The following is a 23930-nucleotide window of genomic DNA, read 5'->3' as shown; positions in this document are numbered from 1 at the left end:
AAGCGGATAATTTATGAGCGCCCGCGTCTGTCTCAGAGTGTTCCCATAACTTACAACGAGAGATTTCTTTTTTTTTTTTTTTTCTATTTTCTTGCTTTTTCTCCTCCTCTTCGTACTGGCATGGATGACATGCACAAGCTCTTCGCCCATTCCTATACAAAAAAAAAAAAAAAAACATCTACAGGCACAGGAGTATGCATCGCGTTCTCACAAAGGATGCTGGGGGACAGGATGAGGAGCACATGGGGGGCCAGAAGGAGGGGAACGCAGAAAAAGGGGGCACGTAATTCCTTCTCTTCAAAGGCGAAGCGGCAGAAGCTAATTTTCGAAAAAACAAAAGTGGCGAGACAAAATTAATTACTGCCACCACCAAAAGGAAATTCGCTAATTTAAAATGCAGTCGACCGCCATCCCTCCATCCCTCCTCCTAATTTTCATTTTGGGGGAAGGTTTAAGCTGGCTTCCGCCCTGCTCTGTCGTCTTTTGCCCGTCTGGCTCGGCGCGTGTGCCCGGGCATCATTTCCAGCTTTCTGTCGCTGATGTTGGTGAGGGGGAAAAAAGAGAGAGGGAGAGAGAGGAGGAAAGAAGACTGTGTGCGTGTGTGTGAGAGAGAGAGAGAGAGAGAGAGAGAGAGGTGGAGAATGAGCGCCAGCTTCATCGGGTAATGTAAAGGCATGTGCATGTCTGGATACACTCCTCCAGCGCCCGGGGATGCCAGTGCGCCACCCTAACTCGCATCCCAGCAGCCCATGCTTCGTTTTCCAGGAGTCATGCCGCCTCACCCGTCTGCGCTCCTCCTTCCTTTCCTCCCTCCTGCGACTCGGCTCGTTCTAATCGCCTGACTCTTTTGCATACTTGATCTCAGCCTAATGTGACGCACCGTTTGAGACAAAGCAGGCGCAGAAGACGTCGTGATTTGAAGAACAAGCGCTTTCTCGCCGTTGAGTTTCTTTAATTTCTTTCTAAGGCCTCTTTTCTCCTACCGGATCCTGTTGACTTTTTTTTGCACTTTAAAAAAAAAAAAATTTGGGAGCTGATGGAGATAATTTTATTTTTTTTGTCCAGACAGGATCATCAAAGACACTGGACTCACTTGCTCGCTTCTGGGCACTGATGCCACCGAGGCATGACGAGCCTTACGTCCGTCACGTTATGTCGTGTGTTCGAGTGAAGAAAGGGTTTGGGAAGTACTGTACTCATGCCAGCACATGGAGTTCAGACTGGTACTAAAGGATGTATATTTATATTTTTGACTTGACCAGGACTGTGACCTCCTGTGATTTCCTCGTCATGTTGCGCTACTGTAGCTTTATCTTTCCTGCCGAAACCTGCTTTTTTTTAATTGCACAGTCAGCGTCATTATCTTACATCTGCCTAATTTCGCTTTGAGATTCTAATTCATTTGTGTCGCCATGGGGCCATTTGGAGCCGCGTGTATGTGTGTGTTTTCGTAATTACTTTTTAGGGAAAAAAAAACATTTTAATCATTATCAAACCATCATCTTAATTATTCAGAAATCATATGCGTACCGACCATTTTCCGGAGACAGCAAATGTTTGCGAAGATAAATGTTCCCGAATGTTTGCGAATACACCTTACTGTTTTTCATAAACGTGCTCGATGTATTTAGAATGTCACCGTTTGTTTATGGTTTATCTGTTTAATTGTTTTTGTGCATCATTTTTGTTCTTTTTGAAAAAAAATTTATTGTCGTGATGTTAATGACAAACCAAAGAGAATGAAGTGTTTTTAATTATACTTCATTTGAGAAAAGATGATTAAAACCTTAAAATACCTCAACATGTTTTTTCTTTCCTTTTTTTTTTTTTTCCTGTTTTCTTTTATGCTTTTGATAACAGAAAAGACTAAATACAAGGTGGGGAAAATGATAGCAAAACAGAGAAAAAAAAGGTGAGTGAGGTGTATAAATGCTGTGTCACTGATGGTTTGATTCGAGTCAGCAGAAAAAACAATCGACAGGAAGAGTTTGTATTTCAGTGAAGAGAAAAAAATTCATGCAACATTTATGAACTGATTTATGAACTAAAATGTTTTTTTGCTGTTCAATGCAATTTAAAGCATCACAGTGTTCTGCCTCGTGCATGGCAACGTTCCCAGAGCATCGTAGAAATATTAATTTACCTAAAATTCATAAAAATAAAGGATTTCTTTTTATGTCAAGATTTGCACAAAAAATGCTACAAGTACTTTTTTTTTTTTTTTTTTTGGGGGGGGATTGAAATGTCCATGTTGGTACTTATTAGAATTTTATAATAGTAGTAATAATAATAATAATAATAATAACATATTATATCTCAACCACAAGTAATTAGATAGATAGATAGATAGATAGATAGATAGATAGATAGATAGATACTTTATTGATCCCAAAGGAAATTCCACTAGTAGCTAATTAGTTTTTCGTTTTCTGTTAAAGAGGATGGTGATTTATTTTGTCCGTTATTGGTCTTCAATAAAGATCACAGGTCATCTTGCGAAGACGGAAATTCTGCTCAATTTTTTTTAGTTTGTTTGCGAATGATTTAAATCATTTGTTCCCTGATTATAAACCCTAAGATCTTGTAACCGAGTTGTTTCGAACATTTTGAGTTTCATACTGTCCTCAATGTTGAGCTGGTATAATTTTTTTCCTTAAAAAAAACAGAATCCAGTAGACAAATAAGAACAGGTACAGTATGTACAAACAAGTGCAGATCAGAGAGACGTGACCTGGTCTTCATAAAACACAGTAGTATTGAGAGAATCTTAACTTTATATCCAGTCGCACAGTGCTGTACGCTAGCTTTAGGGCTGAAACTGACATGGAAGATCATGTGACTCATGCGAAGTAACCATAACACCGCCAGATGATTATTATCAGTTTTCGTCTCGCATTTCGTCTAAATTTGGTGAGAGTCAGGCAGCGAAGCTGAACATACAGTATTGCAGGTTTGAGAATACATTTCCAGGCATCCTTCTGCATCGAGCCAACAACGTTTGGACGACTGTATGCACCAAAGACCAATAAATAAATATGTTTGGTTATAATGAACCTAAAAAAATTTTTTAACATGTAAATGTACAGAAGTGTGCAAAAGTTTTTCAAAAGGTGGCAAGACGCAATGATGTCTTTAGAAAAGGTTTATACATTCAAAAAACTATAAAATGCAGTAAACAGTAATTAATAGAACAAAGTCAATAATCAGTGTGATAAGCCTTGGCTTAAAATATACTTTCAGGTACAATTAGTGAAGTTTTATAAGGAAATGAATTGCTTAGTCTTACTGAAAGTCCTGCAGAACCACACATACACAAGTCTGATTCTTTTTTTTTTATACCCCAAAAAAGTTTTCTTTCTTTCTTGAAAAGTGCTCTTTTACGTAACACCCTGCTTCCTTTCTTATTTTCCTATAAGAATAAATTTTCTGGAATACTAATGTTTTGAAATCAGGAATATTTTTTTACTTTTTATTTTTTGTGCAAACTTTGTTTCTGCATGTGTAAGACTTCATTATTAAGTTAGTACAAACAAAAAAGAAACAAGGAGTGTAAGACTTTAGCATAGTAATGTACATGGCCAGATATTGCAGTTAATATGTAATAGAGATATATGGGTAGAGATATGACCATACAGTACATAAAGATGAGACTGGATCTTAGTGATACATTTTAACATATTGACAAATAACTCTTTAAAAGTTATTTATTTTTTATATTTAACAGCTCTGAATAGAGAGTTCCTACATGCATTCCTACTTTTGCAGTTTCTTACCTTTGTTATAATCTAAAAAATATATTGTTTAACAATGTGTTTTTTACATATGAGAGCGTCCTCTGCCTACACAAAGCCTAGAACATAAATGCAGTGCAATTATTGCCTGTGTTTATTTCTTATTATTTAATTTCCTTTTTATCTTGGTGTGAATTGTTGCTTTGAGAATCAAAGGGAAACATTTTCTACACAGACTTCCTCGCCGTTGGGACCGATTTGGGCATGCTGAGGAAATGTTTAGAAAAAAAGTTTAGATTATACTTTACAGGTTAATGGCTAAGCTTAGAAAAATACTCCTTTAAAATAGTTTAGAGTGATTTTGCTTGTTATACCAATACATTCTATAAACTTTTGCAAAAAAGATGCAAAGCGACATATTTTTATCTCACTATAATTCTAAACAGCTGAGGGTCCAACAGTGGCAGGTTGTCGGTGCTGTGGTTCAAACTTGGGACGTTTCAGTCAACACTGAGCTAACCCTGTGCAAGTTTTCATGCTCCAAATTATCTAAGGTTAAATATATAATATTTCCTTTTTCTCTCTTGTTGCGTGAGATACATTTTTACAGTGTCCTCGGTGTCTCTTGGTGCTTTTTCTCTGAAATTTGAACTTGACTTTAAAGTTTTAACATGTCCCATTGTAATTAGGGGGAAAGTATTAGGAGTTTTGGTTGACAAAAATACAGTTGTCGTTCATGTCGAAGTGGAAAAACATTTTTAATGATGGTTTAAAAGCTGCCAGTTCAATGTACAGTAATGTAAAACTACTTTTTAAATCTTTGTGATAAATAACTAAAAAAAATAAAAAAAACTGACACAAAATAAACCTGCATTATTTTGCAGTTTTTTATATTTTTACCATAGCACATAATATCCAAGATCTAAAGATATAGATGAGGTTTATGATTATTTTAAATTATTTTTGAACAGTTCATATTGTTAATGTATGTATATATTTAAGTAAAGATGAAGTTAAGATTTTAAATGTTTTGATAGGAACATCGATTTTGTGTTTTGTTTCCTCACTACAATTATCCTTACATGCATTTTTTCTTGACAATGATCAGAGTACACAGCGTTTAACTAAAAAAGGGTGTATGTGTACAGTTTAAGTACAGTTTATGCCGCGTAATGAGTTCCAGCGGTGATTCAGACGGTTCATTTTAATTAACTCTACGGTTTGTATGGATTCCCGTCCGTTTGATCGCGGCAGTCAATCGGGATCTGGTTTAAGCCTTTGAAAATCTTCTCACCAGTGGGTTTAACAAAACACGAGCGTTCGTCGACGTGTGGGGAAAACGTTGCCGTTTGATCAGGTTGAACCTCAACCTCTTAAATGGTTCTTCAACAGTTAAAAAAACAAAAAGAAATGAATTTTAAGTCTGAGGTTATTCCCTTGTGTATTCTAGTGGATTTTTTTATTGAGCTTTATTAGCACCAACAGCAATGTGCTGAAGCATTAAAATAATGATGCGTATCTCAGAATCAAACTGCATACATCAGCATAATAACCAAGTTGTTAAAAGCTGCTCGAGAAATAAACAGTGTTCATGTTTTCAACGATTTATTTTTAAGTTTTTTCCATCTGCTTTTTTTTATTATTTATTATTGCTTAATTTAAAATGGTGTGAGATTCTTAAACCCTGCTGTTATGCAAACTTTAATTTTAAGAATTTCTAGGCCTAGTTTTTTTTTTTATATATTATTTTGCACTTTTTTCCCCCCTACCAAGAAAACCTGTGCAATATTTTTATTCTTTTATAATATATTGTATTTTTACATTGAAGCTGCTGATTACTTTTTTTTTTAACCATACACATGAAACATTAACAAACAAGTGTTTCGTTGCACAGCCCGCGGTGCTAGCGCTAGTACTAACAGTTTCATACTGAAATCTGTGAAGATCCAGTTCCATAAAAAAAAATTCAAATCAGAATCTTCATGATCACCTAACACAACTGAATTAAGATGATTATCTTTTAAGGTTTAAGCGATTTATTTATTTATTTTTCCCCACTGGGTTTGGTGAATCATTTTCATTAACACATGTGATTAGACGCATTAAGCCACAACATGCAACACGAGTTGCCGAGCTACAGGCTTTTTATAATTTCTTACTTTTTTTCCTCTTTAAAAAGAAAAAAATTTTTTTTTGAGTGCTTGGTTTGATCGTCTGCATCCATACCGTGTCTTGCCACTCGACGACCTCTTCTGAAAATCGCATGCAAATTAATCTGTGCTTGTTTTTCCTTTAAATAAAAATTTACCAGTGAAGAAGAGCGAAAGCACGGCACTTTACTTGACACTTACTACATCATAGCATCATTTTTTTTTCTTTAAATATGCTGTTTTTTTTTTTTTTTAACAAGGTTGTGAACTTGCAGACAAATACACCAAAGAAAAAATAAGGCATTATTTTAATAAAATGCACAAGACTAAAACTAAATCTTGGTAAAGCTGTTTTAAGAAGTATTACAGAACAGATATTTGACCAGAAATTGGTAGTGTTTGGGTCGCCCTTCAGTACCTTATACACTTTAACATATGATATTTGTTAAATATTATTTTGCTAATTAAAACCATTTTCTATGTGCAGTTTCATAAATACGAAGCAAAGTATTTCATTACACAAGCACACACACTCTGGGAATTTTGGGAATCTGTATATCTTTGGGCTGTGTGAGGAAACCGGAGTACCCGGAGGAAACTCACCAAGCACAGGGAGATCATGCAAACTCCACACACACAGACCTCAAGGCGGGAATCGAACCCACTGACCCTGGAGGTGTGAGGTCACAGTGCTATAACCACTACGGCATCACAACAAGGCAATCACAGCTACTCATCATCTAAGCTGTTATATGAATTTAATAGTTATTTTAGCTATTATCTGGGAAAACTCATTCACCCTTTAATCAAATTAAATCAAATTTATCCTAGTCAGGGTGAAGTCAGGGCAGATCCACAGCCTCAGGAACCCCCAAGGACACCTCACATGAGCTACGGAACACCGGCCGTCACAGGGCGCCGTGTAGCCTAGGCTGTTGAGATATTGATTACGTCCCCCAGATTGCAATTTTCCAATTTAACCATTAGTGGGAAAAAACATGAGCATCTCCACCATTTCATGTTTAAAGGCCAACTATTGTACAGAATTCATGTTTTGATCTCTAATATTTGAACAAAAAACGCATTCCCAACAATATATGCACATTTAAAAAAAGGTTGGGGATGTTTTTTTTTTTTTTGCATGTAATTGTGTAACAACAACAGTCAGTTGTTATTTTAAGACGCAGAGGTCGGCCTTTCTGGAATAGTTTTTTTCAAGAACAGTATTGTGTCAAGTGTGTTTGCGAAACCCATCAAGCTCCATGATGAAACTGTCTCTCATGAAGACCTTCCCAGGAAAGCAAGACCAAAACTGAGCTCTGCTGCAGAGGAGAAGTTCATTTAGAGTCACCAGCCTCAGAAATCACCAATTAACAACCAGCACCTCAGATTAGAGCCGTTATGAAGCTTTACAGAGCAGAAGGAGCAGATAAACATCTCAATATCAACTGTTAAGAGGAGATTATTGTGTATTTTGGATAAACACCTTCAGTATTGTTTTACAGTGTAGACAGAAATAAAATTCAGGAAAGACCATGGAGTTAAAAAGTGATCCAAAACTTTTGAGCGGTTGTGTGTATATTTATGTATATACAGAATATGTATTTACAGTATGTGTGTGTATGAGAGAATTTTTTTTGTCATATTTGTGACGTTTACAAAATCTCCTAAGGGGGGGTTAGCCCATGGCTCCTCCCCACCTAGAAGTCACCATTTTATTTATTTATTTTTGGTGGAACTAAAAATAAATAAATAAAACGGTTCGTGTTGTTCGTGTGCGTATTAAACGTTTCACTTCGGACTGCTTTCTTAATAGCGACAATTTCCTTGCAAAAATATTAAAGCTGAATTGTGGATTAATTCTTTCTAATCGTACTTCAGATCCTAAACCTGTGTTATTATTTAAGTTTGCATTTGTTAAGATTGTTTGTTGAATTCAGCCACACTGTTGGGCTAATGTTACTAACAATAGCTTGGGTTTTTAACTGAATTTAAAAGGTAAAAAATTCCCAAGATGCAAAATATTTGAGAATCTCTCTACACTATATGGCCAAAAGTTTGTGTATACCTGAGCTTCATTAGCATATGTGCTTGTTAAAACCTCCCCATTCCAGGGTATTTATTTATCCTGTACTGTACCTAATGCACTCCTCTCTCCTGGGACGGTTTTCCACTAGATGTTGGAGGGTGAATGTAGGCATTTGTACTCAATCAGCTACAAGAACGTTCCCAAGTTCAGGCACAGGAGGGGTTTGGGTAACTTCTTTCCAAAGACTGGAAACTGTACTATAAAGACGTTGCTATAGCAGAATAAATCTATGCCTTCAAACCATACATGTCAGAAACAGTCAGGTGTCCACATAGTTTTGGTCAGACAATGCACATTAAAGAGTGTACAATGGTGTTACTGAGAGGGAGTTTTTTTCTTGCCACTGTTGCCGTCGTTCTCGGCTTGCCCATCAGGGACGGTCTTATCATTTTGATTTATACACGTTCACATCTCATACAAACTTAAGTAATTCTTTTGATTGTGTAAAGCTGCTTTGCGACAATGTCATTTGTTAAAAGCGCTAAACAATCAAAATTGAATTGAATTACTTCAAGCTGCAGCCACACGAAAGACAAGTAAAAGTTTAAAGTCGTATATATTGGTGAGAGCTGCATTGCTCGTCTGCCCGCCGTTAGTATTCCATGCTCGGTTCAGAGAGGCGGTGTGGCACACTTTGGCCGGCCCTGATAAAGCTCAAGCACTTATCACACATGATTGATTTGTTTACTCGTCCCAGGCTGGTCCACTTATCATGTGCTTCTAAACAGTGATGGGCTACTGCCTTGCTCTCTCTCTCCCTCTCTCTCACACACACACACAGAGACGCAGTTACTCAGTCACTTACTCACTTTCAATCTGTGAGCTCATTCACCATGCCATCTGACTTTAAAGACTACAAAGATTTTTTTTTTTATTTAGGGTAAATAAAGACATTTTAAGCTCTTCGTATGTGATATTTTACGATCCTCGAAGTTGCCAATGACTTTGTATACTGTATGAAGCCTGGACAATTTATTTGTTGATGAATTGCTGAATCCTCTTTAGCCCAGAGTGCTGTTCATTTTTTGAGTTAGGAGATGTTGAATAATTTTTTTTATAAGAGCAGCTCTGGTAGTAGCGCAGCTGCAAATCACAGCTTTGTGTTCATATGTTGTTCTTTCTGAAGTAACGGCTCAATCTCAGGGACTTGGACGCTTGAACAATTGAAAAACTTGCATCTGTGATCAGGGGAAGACACCTGTTTAGCATTTTTGGAAGGAGTCTCCAGTCTCAGTGGTGTAGAGCAGTAAGTTTTATGGCATGACAAGGTCTGTCCTGTATCATGGCAGGAATCATCATAAGAACACCAACCTTTTAATAAATACTAACCTTTCTAGAAACAAAATGTGGTATGAGAGAAATAAAAGACATCAGGAAAGGGTGGTTTAGAAAATTTTATTCCTTATTTATTTGACACTAAAGAATCTCAAAACCTTTTTTTTCAGCACTCTCAGAAGATGGAGACCTGTCAAGATGACCTGCTGCAGCAGCAGCTTAGAAAACTTTCTCTATCTGAGCAGGAAGCAAAAATGAAGGTAATTACCGCATGACATCACAACAGCTGAACACAGTAGCTGCTACTCACTGCAGGCTGCCACCTGCCTCGAAAAAGAAAGACTGATGGAGGACAAGGAGAATTGATGTCGTTTTCAAAAATTGGGCTCAATTAAATAAATTGCGCCTGTTTTTCTAGCTAACTGTATTTAGCGCTAAAAGGAATAGCAGAAAAATATGTTATTAAGCAGCAAAGAGCTTCTGGGAATATTGAGAAAATAAAATAAATGATTGATAAGGGATTAATAATTAATACTTTAGACATATAGAGAAGATGTATATGAGAAAACTATTCAAAATGGTTGGTTAAATCAGAAATGTTAAAACATTCATTGTTTTTTCGCCACAAACAAATCACCTGTAAGGTAAGTGCAGTATACAGGGGCAAGAAAAGGTAAGTGAACCATTTTCAGTTTCCTGGTTTTGAATTGTGATCTAATTTTCAAGTCACAAATATAAAGAAAAAACAATATTTCTAAGCTGATAAAAACAGTCCTGTTTTTTTTTTTTATAACCAACCCATTGAACACAAAGTGATGGTGTAAAAAGGAATTGAAACACTTGGCTTCTGATATCACTAAACACCAACTGAAGTCAGCTGCAAAACCTGGAGCTGAAACAATGAAATGATGATGGAGGTGAGGTTTAGAGAGAACTTAACATCAGTCTACCTTTAGGCAAATTGTCTATAAATAGAAATGATTTGGTACTATGGCTGTTTAGCCATGGTTACTCCAAAGGCACAAAGCAGAATACTTAAGAAAGAAGATTTAAAGAAACTCTTGAAGGATCCATTGAAGCTGATGTGCGTCTTTGTTCATGAGTCAACCATACGTAAGACATTGAACAGGCATGATATTCATGGCAGGACACCATCTCAAGGTTGCCAAAGACCACCTTGATTCTCCACAATGCGACTGTAAAAAAAAAATTGTCCCAAGAACAAACAGCACTACATAAAAAAATAGAACAGCATTCCATCATGAAAGCATCATCCTAATGGTGAAGTATGGTGGAGGGAGCACCATGATTTGGGGCTGCTCTGCTACCTCTAGACCTGGACAGCTCGTCACTGTGGAGGAGAAAATGAATTCCCAAGTTCATCAATGCGTCCTACAGGATATTGTCAGAGTGGCTGTCTACAAGCTAAACCTCGGAAGAAGCTACAATACAACAGGAGAATGACTCTAATCATAGACGTAAATCTGCTACAGAACGGCTTCAGAGACACCGAATTGGCCTTTTGGAGCGGCGCAGTCAGAGCCCAGGCCTCAACCCAATAGAGATGATGTAGATTGACCTCAGGAGAGCCGTTCACACCAGACATCCTGAGAATATCACTGAGATGAGGCAGTTCTGTAAGAAGAATGGTCCAAAATTCCTCCTCAATGTTGTGCAGGTCTGATTGACTGTTACAGGAAGCACGGGGTTGATGTTATTGCTGCCGAGCGTGTTTCAAACAGATGTTTAAGCTTTAAATAATAAACACTTTAAATGCCTACTTTCAATCTACCAGTTTGGAAAAGAAATGTGTTAATTTACTTTCATTAATTAAAGTATTTCACTTCGTTTAAATAAATTGTACTTGGTTTCATTTTAAAAGGCATGTTGAACTAAAACCTCTTTCATTATTAATGAGTAAAATATGTGCTAGGTGACTATATCGGACAGGGAAGTGTTTCTGAGAATATGTGGGCGATTATACAAATGTCATGTCAAAATATGTGAAAATATTTCACGATGCAAAATACAAAAAATAAAACCCAGCCTGTGAAATTTAATAAAACTTTTATTTGGGTAGTTATCGTGGTGCTGAGGTATCAGAAACTCAGATTTGAACTGATTTTTCTGTGATGTTCTTCGCTGCTACAAAGCAGGCAAACAAACCTCCTCAAAACCAGGAACTGGTTAGTCTGTGTTCTAGATTTAAAAAGCGAGTATATCTGTATAGTAATTAATCTAAAATAAATACAAGTATAACTCTGGGTTGACAAGAGCCTTCTGACATTATAAGGAGAAATTCCAAGTTAAGAATAATTTCTTTGGTTTTCTGTGTCAGAATTTTAGCTGAGGGCAGAATTGGTATCACAACATTCAGGTTGTGACGTAGTAATTGTAATATTAATCAGGTGTTTTTTTTTTTGTTTTTTTTTATTGCACAAGCCTAAAATGAACAGCAGGTAAAGCTACAGTAGCAGTTACAGTCAGAGGTTTACATAAACGCATCATGAGCATGAATGTCATGACGGTATTGGGCTCGCAACGATTTCTTTAAATTTTCTTACTTTAATGGAGAAGAATGATTGTACAACATACATAGCAAACGTTTTCAGTTAATTTGGATTTTCTAAAATCAACACAGAGTCATACTCATGCTGCTGAATGCCCTAAAATATATTTTGATTTGCTGAACCTAGTGTACCCCCCCAAAGTTCCTGTTAATGTGGTGATGATTGACCAGCTAGAAGGTTTTGTGTAAAAACATAAGAAAAATTGTGAATTGAATTGTTTGGCATCATACATCGCCTCGATCTATGGAGCTCAGTGCAGATCTGAGAAAGAGAATGGCAGATTTACACACATCAAGAATGTATCTGGGAAGCATTTCTAAGCAGCTGTAAATTCCAGGATATGTTCAAACTATTGTACTGTAAGTTACTGGGAGATGGAGGCACTTCACCACTGTCATCCTCACCTGAAAGAAAATTGGTTAGGATGGTCTGGAACAACCCAAGAACCACCAAGGTACAGGCTTGGCATGAACTGAAAGCTGCTGAAACATCATTGTCTATAGTCTAGTGAGACTGACATCACTAAGAACTCCGAAAGCCTGCTGTCCAAGATGGAAAGAAGTTTCTGCTCCAGTCTACACACAATGTGTAGCTGTTTTTCTTGCTTGATTCAGACCAATAATTTGACCCTTCTGAAAATCTTCATTTCCATGAGGGCAGGGAACATGTTCTAAATTGGTTAGTCGTTTTTATTAACATCTTTGGACTCCTTTTACTTAAACCTAAGAACAAACCACTCAAGCACACTGCAATAACGGTCTCCAAGTCCATCTTTCACTTCATTATTCTTAGGAAGCCAAGAAAGACACAAACTAATATTTAGTTTAAAAAAATCTTTTTTATTTACATTTCACATGATCTCCAACTTAAGGGGAACCTTATAGCAGTGATGTGTGCCATAAACACCTACAGTAGGCTAAATAATTCACAGCAGCTAGCGGCTATGCAATCAGAAGCATATAAATTATGGAGAGGTTTTCCATGTGACTTATTCGGATTAGTCTGTACGACTCTTAAGCCCAGCTCACTCATGATCCAGCGTTTAGCCCGTAGGCTAACTTGAACCTCCGCATGCAGTTTCCATGAAAAGAACACCGAGCACGCATGCAAAGCACGAGGGATAAATCTCTAACTCGAGCACGCAAGAATTCATCCTCTTAAGTAGGGTTAGCTGCTAAAGGCGTGGAATTCTTTTTTTTTTTTTTTTTTTTCCACACACACACACCAAAATTCGCTTTTGATTTATGCCTCGCGAAAAGATGAGGAGCGTGCTCTAAAATTCGAAAGAAAAAAAAACGTGCTAAAGCTGATGGTATTTTTAACTGAAAGGCTTAATTAGAGTGTGATTGATGCCTTCAGCTCTGAGTCTGGACTCTATCGTCCTAGATGATGGTAGGCTACTAAAGAGGCTATTGATTGTGCTGATTTAAAGCCGCAACAAGCAAAACGAACGGCTTATAAAAGCGCCCAGCTAATTAGTCACTTATCAATAAAATGGGGTTTGATCGAAAGCAACAGTTATCACTGACAAAAATCCTTTATGCCTCGCAGAGGAGAGCAGAGCGAATCAGAGTGAGCAGATTTTGTCGAATCATTAGCCTAAAGCAGTGCAGGTCCGTCATCAGTCATAAAAATTCTCTGTTATAGACTGTCAAAGCAACAAAAGTAGTGGTTTTAATGTGATGAATCTGGCTTTGGTCGACACCAGAAAGCACTTACACACACAGTGCAGCACATAGGACACAAGGTCCTTCCGAACATCTCATTGGTAAAGGTGAAACTCTCAGACTCTGAGTCTTACAGGTTACTCTCCTCATAGGTCATCTTCAGTTCAGTCCACACGTATTCTCCAGAACCATCTGGCGGTCCTCTAGTTCTGGTTTTCCTTCACACACTAGCTGAAATCTGACAGCTCTGCTGTTCAATATTATGCATATGCACTGAAGAGTCGAATGATCTCGTTATGCGGCCTGGTGTGGGTGTGTAACCATGTGCGGTCGCTCCAGTCCAGCCGTTTGTTCTCATGCCAGGCTTCACACAGGAGGCGCTCTCCGGGATCATCCGTGCCCTCCAGCTCGCTTTCTCTCTCTCTTCCTCACTTCCATCCCGCTTCGCTCTGGACTTGGCACATCATGCATGGCGTGCTCGGGCAGCTAAAGGTGCTCGTTAAAAGCTATAACTTATCTCGCGTTTGAAGCTAATGGGAGGAATACTGGCCGCGCTGAAAAATAAATTACGTCTCCCCCCTCCTCTGTCGGCCTGCCCTCCTAACCCAGAGCGTATTATGGCAGCAGTGAGAGAGTATGCATTACAGATCGGGGGCATTAGAATTTATCTGAGCTGCACGAAGCTGACTGATGCATTCGAAAATAATGTACTAGAGCCTGTGCATTACTGGGACCCCATAACTAATGGACAGCTCTCGCACGTGGCCCGGTGCCGTATATCATTCAGCCGGACGGCCTTCTCCTTCCAGAGCAGCGTCTGTCTCTTCAGCTCTCTCTCTCGCTCTCCATCTCTCTCTCTCTCTCTCATAAACAGCTTGTCCGTCTTTTTCGGCATGACCCACATGATTGGATGTATTTCGACAGCAGCAAAGTCGTGCCCAGTTTTGACTTATAGCACGAAATAAATCAAGCTTTTATTCTGATGCCTTATTGAATCGTATCAGCTGTTGCACAATGCCGTGGTTCTTGAACAATGCCAAGTTAAAGGTGGGGTCAGCGTTTTTTATTTTTTTTGTTTTGTAATATTCGGCAGTTCTTCCCACATGTGTGTAGCTTCAATAAAATAAAATAAATAAAAATAATAATAATCTGCCCAGATGAGATATTGTTGCCAGCAGTGCAGTCTGGCCAGAAGGCAGTGGGAGATAGGATGCTAATAAGTTCAGAAGGGAAGAGGAACACCGCACCCCTGGGACGAGGATAAAAGGCTTTTTTTTCCTTTTTGTGTATGCTTTTTAAAAATAATAAACAGCTTAAAAATTAAATCAATTCTAAATTGTATAACAAGTGAGAAGTGTGCTGGTTTTGTTTCGCAAAATTTCGTCTAGCTTTGGGAGACAGGAGAGGATTAGGATCTGAGAAGACTCCCTCCTTTTGATTCTCATTATCTTCTGCTTGCTTAGCCTTGTTATTAATTGGAGCTCTAAGGACTAGAGCTCTGTTTTTTTTGCTCCGTCTCCACCCACCCGGTCCGTCACTGTGGTCCAAAGGTCCCAAGGAATACCTGAGCTTGCAGCTGCTCATCTCTGATGATAAAAGACCTGAACGCTCAGCTCCTCTTTGTCCTCGGCCTAATTGGAAATTCATAGAATAGCTAATGAAATGAAACTCGGGTGATGTACGCAGGGTTTTTTTGTGCTTCACGTCAGCGCATGGCATGCTAGTCCTGTGCTGAGTTCCTGATGCCTAAGTGGATCAGATCCCTGTAATAAAAGCGTAATATGATTAATAGTGTGTGTGTGGGTAAAGGGCATAGATAGAACGTTAAGTCATGTGAATAAATAAAAGTCAACACTCAGCTGTTTTTTTTTGTCATCCTACTTAAAGTGTACTTTTTGTCAGATAGTACTGCATAAAAGGACGTACTGTAAAAAGTAAGAATCGCCATCGGTTGTGACGATTTGGAAGTCAAGAAGCTCGTTATTGTTTTCCTTTCTGGTCATGCGCACCTAATAAACCGAGAAAATCAGGAAGCACATGCTGATCTCTAAAGCTCTCGTATCGTAAAACTTGGAACCAACAAGCCTCTTTAGCGAAAGCGTGACCATTGAGGCTCGGGTTCCAAAAATTTATTATTCGGCTTTGGCTTTAAGCAGCCGGCGTCTGAGCAGCGGTTATCCTTCTGAATAAGCTCGCCTCTGAATAATGGCGGGGTGAATCAGGCTGGAGAGGCACCGTAATAAGCCAGTGTAAAAGGCTTTGCTGGGAATGGATTTAAACAGAGAGAAGCGCTGAAGTGGTGACGACGGACGGCTATCGGATAACTCGGCGCCGTTAAAAGGTCGGATGCGCGGCCGTCCCAATTTTAGCTAATCCCCGCCGCGTGATTGTCTCTTGAAGTGCTCCTGTGCCGCATACATTCATTAACAGTCCACTAGAGGATTTATTTGATTATTTTCTTTATTTCCAACAAACCCCCTTACCACCTCCACCACCACCACACACACCCTCCACTACATGGCCGGAATGTAATCAGTAATTCCCCAAACAGCACCCGTTAGCTTGATTCAAAAAGTGCCTTTTGTGGTAATATTTATTTATTTATTTAAAAGTCCCAAACTTCCACCTTTGACCCCCACATCCTAACTTTTTTCGCCACGTTTCCGCTTTTTGACATCGCCTCCGTGTAGGTCTCTCATAGAATTTTTAATACCGGGTGATTATCGTTTTGATTTTACACAGGAGAGGAAGGACGACCTCTGGCATTTGTGTGCAAGGCCGATGCTCAGAGCACCGCAGGCAGTCTTGAGCCTGAACACTTATTAAAGAGCGCTACGGTTTTGTAGAGAACGGTCTCACAATCTTTTGTTTGCTCCTGCATTGCTGCTTTATAAGCAGAGCAGCGTTGCTTGTTGCTTTTGTACAATTTGTCTGTATAGTGGTGGGAGTCTGCTGTATTCAGGAAAACTGTTTTGTTCATATCATTTTAATCTGTCCTGGAGGTAAACATTTTGTATTGTGAAATGCATTGTCCCATAGAAAATAATGTAAATGCAGATAATCCGTTCCAGCCAACTAAAAATATTACCAATTTAACGAATTTTCAACACTATAATCATATTTTTTGCATCTAAAAACAAAGTAAACATTTAGAAAAGACATGTAAATGAAGTAAAATATGTAATAAATATACATGAAACCTCACTTAATCTCTGCACCGGGTGCTTTAAAAACTAAACTGAAACCAGCTCCCTTTTCTTCTTGCTATTATTGGGACCCATGATGCTGTGGTTTTTACTCAATCTAACACAAAATGCAAAACAAAAAACCCAGTAAACTCGCTTCTCTTGGGTTTCCACTGACGCAGTTTAGGGCTTGTTCGTCTTTGTAAAATCACCAAGCACGGGGAGAACATGCAACCTCCTCACACGCAGACTAGAGAAGAGATTTGAACCCCTTACCCTGAAGGTGCGGGGCGACTTTGCTAACCACTAAACCATTTTGCTAATGTGATACTTAAGTATGATTATTAATTTACTTTCTCGAATAAAAAAAAATATTTAACTGCTAATTTATATGATTTTCGTACATGAATTGAACAGTAAGTTAAGCAGCGAGTTCCTGTTAAATGAGTGTTATTAGATGAGCCTTTTCATGCACCTCTGTTTTTGACTGAGTCATGCAAATTCAAAAAGCTCCACCAGCTTTTGAACGCAGCATAAACCTAGTTTGTTCTGGTTTTGACCCTCGTTTACTTCCCTGTCCATGATTATGGGTAGAGCTAATTTGATTTGCTGCGTATCTGTGCCTTAACTAAATGCCTGCGAATAAAACACTGATTATCGGATTACCTTACTTAAAGAAGCTGTTGAGTTCATGAACTTGTGTCCTGCATCTAAGTACCACACGTTGCAAGTATTATGTCAAACTGAAATGTATTATATGGGGTAGTTCAGTGGTTAAGGGTCATTGGACTACTGATTGGGTTAGACCCCAGCACCGCCAACTTGTCACTGTTGGGCCCTTGAGCAAGGCCCCAACCCTCTACTGCTTAGATGTAAAGAAAAGATAAAAAAAAGAGATAAAATGCAAGTGGCATGTTCTCCAGCACACTCAGTAAAACCTACCAGCTGTTTTACTTACAGTACTGTTCAAATCTGTATCTAACACTACTAATTATTTTCAAGCAAAGTTTTTTTTCATTCCAAATATCGGTTGTGTTTATTACTTAAGATACTTATTTTATATACTTATGCATAAAATTAACTTATATAAATATGTGTTTCCAAAGGATCTTTTCTTATGGCATTTTTGTTTTGTTCCCAAAATGTTTGGCTTAAAGATATAATGGTGCCTAAGACTTATCAAGTACTGTACTTGGCACAGCACTGTATATGTCGCAGATGACTGCTTGTATTCATAAAAACATTGGCATTAGTATACATATTCAATTAATCAGTTTATGCAGATGGGACATTTTAGTAATCTGTGTAGAAGTAAAGTTCGGCTGTAGGTGCGATATCTATGTATCTTTTAAACAAAGTTCATCAACCCATTTTATTATTGTAGAAGGAGTAAATTATCACACTTTGCTGCACGATTGTGGCTGGTACCATTTTCCACTAAGGCGGTTCCAGGACCCAATTTGGAACCAACTCTTGTTTAAGATGGTCCCAAGAGCGGCAACAAAACTTTTCTGGGCCAGAACAAAGAACCGCTTACGTTAGTGGCCCGGGGGCGGGATTATCACAACCAATTAAAAATTTGTCACTGCAAGTAGTGTAAACCGGAGTAGTGTAGTCATATTTAGTGCAGTGTTGTATCTACCGCAAAAGATTAAGGAAATGGACTCAAAATGCAACGGGCAGCTCAAATGCTTTCTAATAATGATGGTTTGATCCCAAAGAAGTCAGGAGAAATGCTCGCAAAGCATTTTATTATTATTTTTTTTTGCCGCTAGCAGTTTTTGCATTGCCGCTAGCATTGCTGGGAAGTAGGGGATGTACAAGAACATTTACAGTGACTTAATGACGTGACTCTAGAGCCCATGGAAAAATAAAGCCAGTTCTAAGCAGAACATTATCCGCACTCCATCTGTCATCAAACTTTAGATTCCCTCATTAAAAAATATTTTAGCCACAAATGCACCGCTTTATTCACTTCTTCACCAAAGGTGAATCATGTGTATTGAACTGGCTTTGAACCAAGCACCAGTTATGAACTAGCAACTGGTTCACTTTGGTGGAAAAGGGGGTACAAGACAGTGGTTCCCAACGGCGTTCCACAAGGAAACCCCCTTATCCTAGACATTTTTGTGTTTTCCCTGCTCGGCCACACACTCTTTTAGCTAATTATTTACAGTAAATCAGTTGTGTCAGGAAGTGAAAAAAAACGGTAAAATGTACAGAGCAGGGCGTCCCTCAGGACCAGCTTTGGGAACCACTGCTTTAGGATTCTGATAAAAGTCCCAATAACTGAAATTATCTACCCTGTTCTGTGTCGCCAGGGTTACGCCCTTATAGCGGCTTCATTATGAATAATCGTTAATCCTGGTGCTGTAGGTTTATCTAATGGAGGATTGGATTGTAGCATGTGCGGTGATGTGCTTGGAGAACGGCGTACTTAAGTATGCTAATTAACATCACGATGAGGGTATAAACAGTGTGATGAGTTTTTGAGGTGAATCCTGTAGAAGCAGCTGTGTTTCTGACCTGTGTGTGGGTTGATGGAAAGCCATTAGGAAGCTCACCTGTAATGATTAATAGCGTGTTTAGGAACAACCGAGGAATTGGCCTTGACTCGAGACAAGGAGAGCAGCTGCTCGTGTCCCGAAAGCTTCCTTTGATTCGGCCACACGCACACACTGCAGTCTTTACCATGTTTACAGCGGATGAGAAGATTCTGTTAATGTAATGTAAATGCCTTTTGTTTATCCGCCAGCCTGTTTTTTTTCTGAAGCAGTCCCATCGCCCGGGCAGAACAAAGCAACCTCTCTGCGTGTGTCGTGTGTGGCATGTGTTCAGCTTTTTCTTTTTCTTCCTCTCCCCCTCCCTCTCTCTCTCTCTCTTTTCCTTTTAATTTTCCCCCGCTCCTTTTCAGCTCTGTGGATGAGGTTGCAATTAGCATGCTAATGACATGATCCAGGCCTCTAAAGATCAAGTCAGTAGGAGGCCTTTCTCTGCATCTGGAGATAACAAAGAGGCTTTTACAGAAATCACTCGATGAAATGTGATGCGTTTGTTCCACGTGTCCTGATTTCTTTCACATACACACACTTGTGTTCTTCTATTATTTTCTTCTCGCCTCTTCTTCTTACTCAATATGCCACTGAGGCCTGCTCTGTCTGTCTCTCCGGCTTGTTTTGGTTGAGTATATCAAGCACTTTGTGTTTGTATTGTTCTCATTTAAACCACACAACATGATGAATTTGCATATGTTCCCAAACCTACTTGGTTTGGCCCGCATTTAGGAGCTGAAGTGGCTCATTTCAGAGCGCGTGTTTGACCAGAAAGGTTAAAGATCAAAGAGGTCTTACGATGAGAAGGTGGACAAGTGTTTACTAGCCGTCTACGATGAAGAGCGTCAGAGCAAGCCCAATGAGGAGTCACTGACAGCTAGGAGTAGAAGAACGAGTGATGGGGTTCTGCTGATGGACTGGACCTTTAGATCCATTTGTTTTCCCTGCAGTGGTATATTGATATATTTATCATTAATAAAAGACTTGTGTAATATAGGAGATCATCAAGTTCTCTCTTTGTCATGCTTGAGCTGACAGAAGCCGACGATTATGTAGCTTTACTGTGCCAGGTGATGGGTTATACCACCACTTCCACCAAGAAACCACGGACACTTTTTTTGCTCCCTTGCCTCATGCATGTGGCATTAATGGGATTTAAACTTATGACCCCTTGATCTTAGAGCTAACACTTTTCTATGCATCACCAGGTAGCCGCTATGATGTTAACATACAAAACATTATTGCAGATGGCTATCCCTATCTGTAAAATCTATTTTAATAATTTTTTTGAAAAGACAAAATCATGTTTTGACATAATCGCCTTCCTTTTTAGTACACTTTGTCCGTCTGTCAACAAGCTCTCGTTTCCACCATTAAAAAATATTTTAACGCTGGAATAGGAAGATAGAAAAGACAAGTGTATTTTGTTTTTGTTGGGGAATACTGTATAACTTTGCTAAACAGTGTCCTTTTTTATTGTTTTGGCCTGGGTCCACTCTGAAGTTACCTCCCGGTGTTGTTCTATCTCCCGCTGTACAGTGACCACTTGTGTGCGTGTGTGTGTTTATATATTCTTCTGTATAGGACAGTGGTATAGTATACCACTGTAAACTTCCAATCTCGTGTCTGTGTTTCACTCCTGCTGTGCGGCATAACCCTAGACTGGGCCTTAACTTGCGTTTTATCCGAAGTCATGTCTTCAGCTTTTAAATGAACGTCTCACTGTAACGAGCACTGTTGTTTGTTAAACTTTTCCCCTGATGATGTTCCAATACTTCTGGCCCTTGAGAATCCCAGAAAATTGATGAATTTTCCAGCTGATGGTTGACTTTTGAACATTTTCTCGGTCGGTAATCGAGGATGTTTCCATTCCATACTCTGCTGTTTACTCTCAGGCTCGTAGTGATGAATCCGTGTCTCATCACCAGTATTGATTCTCTTAAAAAAAAAAAACGTATCGCTTATAGTATCGCTCCACATTTTGTTTGCAGATATCCAAACTCTTCTGTTTATGCTCTTTTTTTTACTTGTTTTAGCATCAGGTCCTTCCTCAGACCACAAGAAAAAAAGATTTAGTCATTGCACGCTGCTCTTTTTTCGTGCAAATCACAAGTAAGGCTTACATTAACCAGAGTGTGGGTCATTTTTGACTTACTCTCGTACTAAGACTTCATGAAGTTTCATAAGTTTTTAAATGAAAATCTACCTCCACCAGAAAGTTACAGCTATGTCCAGGTTAGATTTTCAGAACCAAGTTTTGTTTCCTGCTTATACTGTTAGCAGCCATCTTGATTTGATTTCCATAGTGTACATGTAGTTTTTTTTTAAAGTAGTCTTTCTTTTCAGTCCGGTCCCTGTACCTGAGCAGTTTCAGCGAAATGTTTTGTGTTTGTTAAGCCACACAGTGACATTCAAGCATTAAAAAAAACATTTCACTTCAGGTATGAACCGGTGAGAAACAGGTACAGATGATGACAGATGATCAGGCTGGTGATCAGTACACTGCTGATGCTGAATGCTGAGTGGTTGGAACAGCCGGGGAAGGGAAATGAGGTCGCTGCTGAGGTTGTTACACTTTTAAAAAAGGTTTTTTATGTATCTTTAGGCATTTTGCAGTCTGTCGCAGAAAAACATTTGTTCCCATTTCTTTATTTTAATCTACATCATTTTATTGAGTTTAATATGAGGAAATGAGTTTGCGATCAAGACTTTTGCACAGTGTACTGTACGTCTCAGGGATGTGTAATAACGTTATAGATTAAAAAAAAAATCTCTTGAGAGATATTCAGTATTGTTTTTAATAAGCGCTGAAATAAAAGCAGTGCCGTTGTGGAGCGGGAGTGTACGCCGCCTTCATCCTGCAGTCAAAGTGAACAAACGCAGGGGTTGAAAGCCGGCCCCTGACTGAGGGTGGGGTGACGGCGGTTTAAAGCTCTGCGCTGTTCCTGTGTGTTGAAAGCACCTGGGAGAGGATGCTCGGAGGCCTGGCCTTTACTCGGCCCCTCTGTTCCCTTTGTTCTCTCAGCAGCCTTCTCACACACACACACACACACACACGATGCACACACCCCTTCCGCTGTCGGCTGTGGATTTGCACCCTGAATGCTGCACGTTGCTAAATTTCAGCTCCGGACCTCACACTCGTTTTATGAAATCATTCCAGTGTTTTATATACCTGGGTGTGTGTGTATGTGTTTTGCTGAGACAAACATAGATTGTTGTACATGTACATGCTATTAGAGACTGAAACGGAGTGTGCAGATCAAAATAGATTCCCGGTTTTACAAATGAACTCGACCAGACTGGAAAAGAAACGCACAAAAACAGCGCTTTGGTTTGTTGGAGCCAGTTTAAAAAAAAAATTATTTTTCTTGTTCTAAATTTGACACATCAATCTTATATTTATGTATTATTTATGAATTTTACACTGAGTGACTGGAAAACTTGCGTTTTAATTAACGTATTTGTTATTAGGCTCCAAACTCAACAGCTTAGCATCTGTGGCAGGTACGATAAAGTAATCCGAAGATGATTAGATCTTGATTAAAATGACTGACATTCGAAGCTCAGTTCATTATTCCCAAAATGTACGGGGTCCGTTATCAGCGCCAGAAGTTTTAATTAAAATGGAAGTTCAATTAAGCTTTTAGAAGGAATTGATTTTTATAAGCCTGGTGTATGACAGGCACTCTAAAAAGGGCAGATTGTATTCTTTAATTAAAATGCAAATCACGTACACTCACTGCAAATTATGTATATTGCACATCAATACGATGATGGGTTAAAAGGGTTTAAATAGTTTTACATTGGAAGTTTACGTGCACAGTCGTACATTTTATGAGGCTTAGGTTGGAAAATACAGGCGTGTGTTAAACCGAGGATAGGACGGATGGATGGACCGAGGATGTTGGTTAAGTGCTGTTAGTCCACATAAAAGGAAGAACAGAAATGACTCGAATGTGAACGAGTTGATAAAGGTTGCTTCAGACTAAGGTAACGACAGTCGTAGACGTTTATTTAATGTCCCTGTGCGAAATGATGCCTATAAACTTTAAAATCTGTTTGTGATATCAGTTTTGAGTTATGGTCATATGCAGAAAGTCAGATTTTATGATTAAAATTCTCTTACAAAGGACGTGTGAGGAAATAACGAGACAAACATTCAGTTCAGATTTTGGCCAGAAATTTTCGGATAACTTATTTAGCTTGTACAGAGCCCTCATTGGTCAAAAAGGTGCTAAAATGTCTGCAGTCTCCCTCTGTTTATTGTGATTTTTACTTTTGATTTAACCTGCAAGCTATTGAGGACATTTCTTCTGTACTGTGGCAGTTTGGGAAGCTGCAAGGCCAGTCGAAAGGGATAAAAACACAAAGCGGAGTGTAGGAAAAACAGATTTCAACAAAAGTTGAAAGACAAAAGAAAAAAAAACAGAAGATCCATATGAGATCATTGCGATGCAGATGTTTTTTTAAATGTCTTACCATTTCCTTAACAAGTTAACACAGGTCTCAGCACTCCACAAAAGTGTGTGTATGTTCATTCTCCAGCTGAAACACCCCTCGGATAAGGCATTGTTTATACCTCAAACTAGATTTATTTCACTTCTCCTTCAAATGTACCGTTGGTGTATGTTGGTGGATCAGGGTCTTTCCATTTAGTCAATATCAGTCTTCTAAAGGGAGCAGAAGGCCAATATTTAAATTTTCCTTT

At 38.8% G+C, this 23930-nt stretch overlaps 1 protein-coding gene across 1 annotated transcript in view; it reads left to right on the top strand.

Moving 5' to 3' along the window:
* The window catches only part of LOC128542983 (trichohyalin), a 186307-nt gene that overhangs the window by 46293 nt on the left and 116084 nt on the right, over positions 1-23930 (top strand). The window contains exon 3 of the mRNA XM_053513234.1: positions 9416-9505. Coding sequence (XP_053369209.1) covers positions 9428-9505 — 78 coding nt within the window. The 5' untranslated portion in view covers positions 9416-9427. The remainder of the gene's footprint in view (positions 1-9415; positions 9506-23930) is intronic.

This window comes from Clarias gariepinus, chromosome 15, assembly GCF_024256425.1.
Source record: "Clarias gariepinus isolate MV-2021 ecotype Netherlands chromosome 15, CGAR_prim_01v2, whole genome shotgun sequence".
Lineage (NCBI taxonomy): Eukaryota > Metazoa > Chordata > Actinopteri > Siluriformes > Clariidae > Clarias > Clarias gariepinus.
Note: the sequence above shows the minus strand (reverse complement) of the source record. Positions and strands in the feature narration are given on the sequence as shown.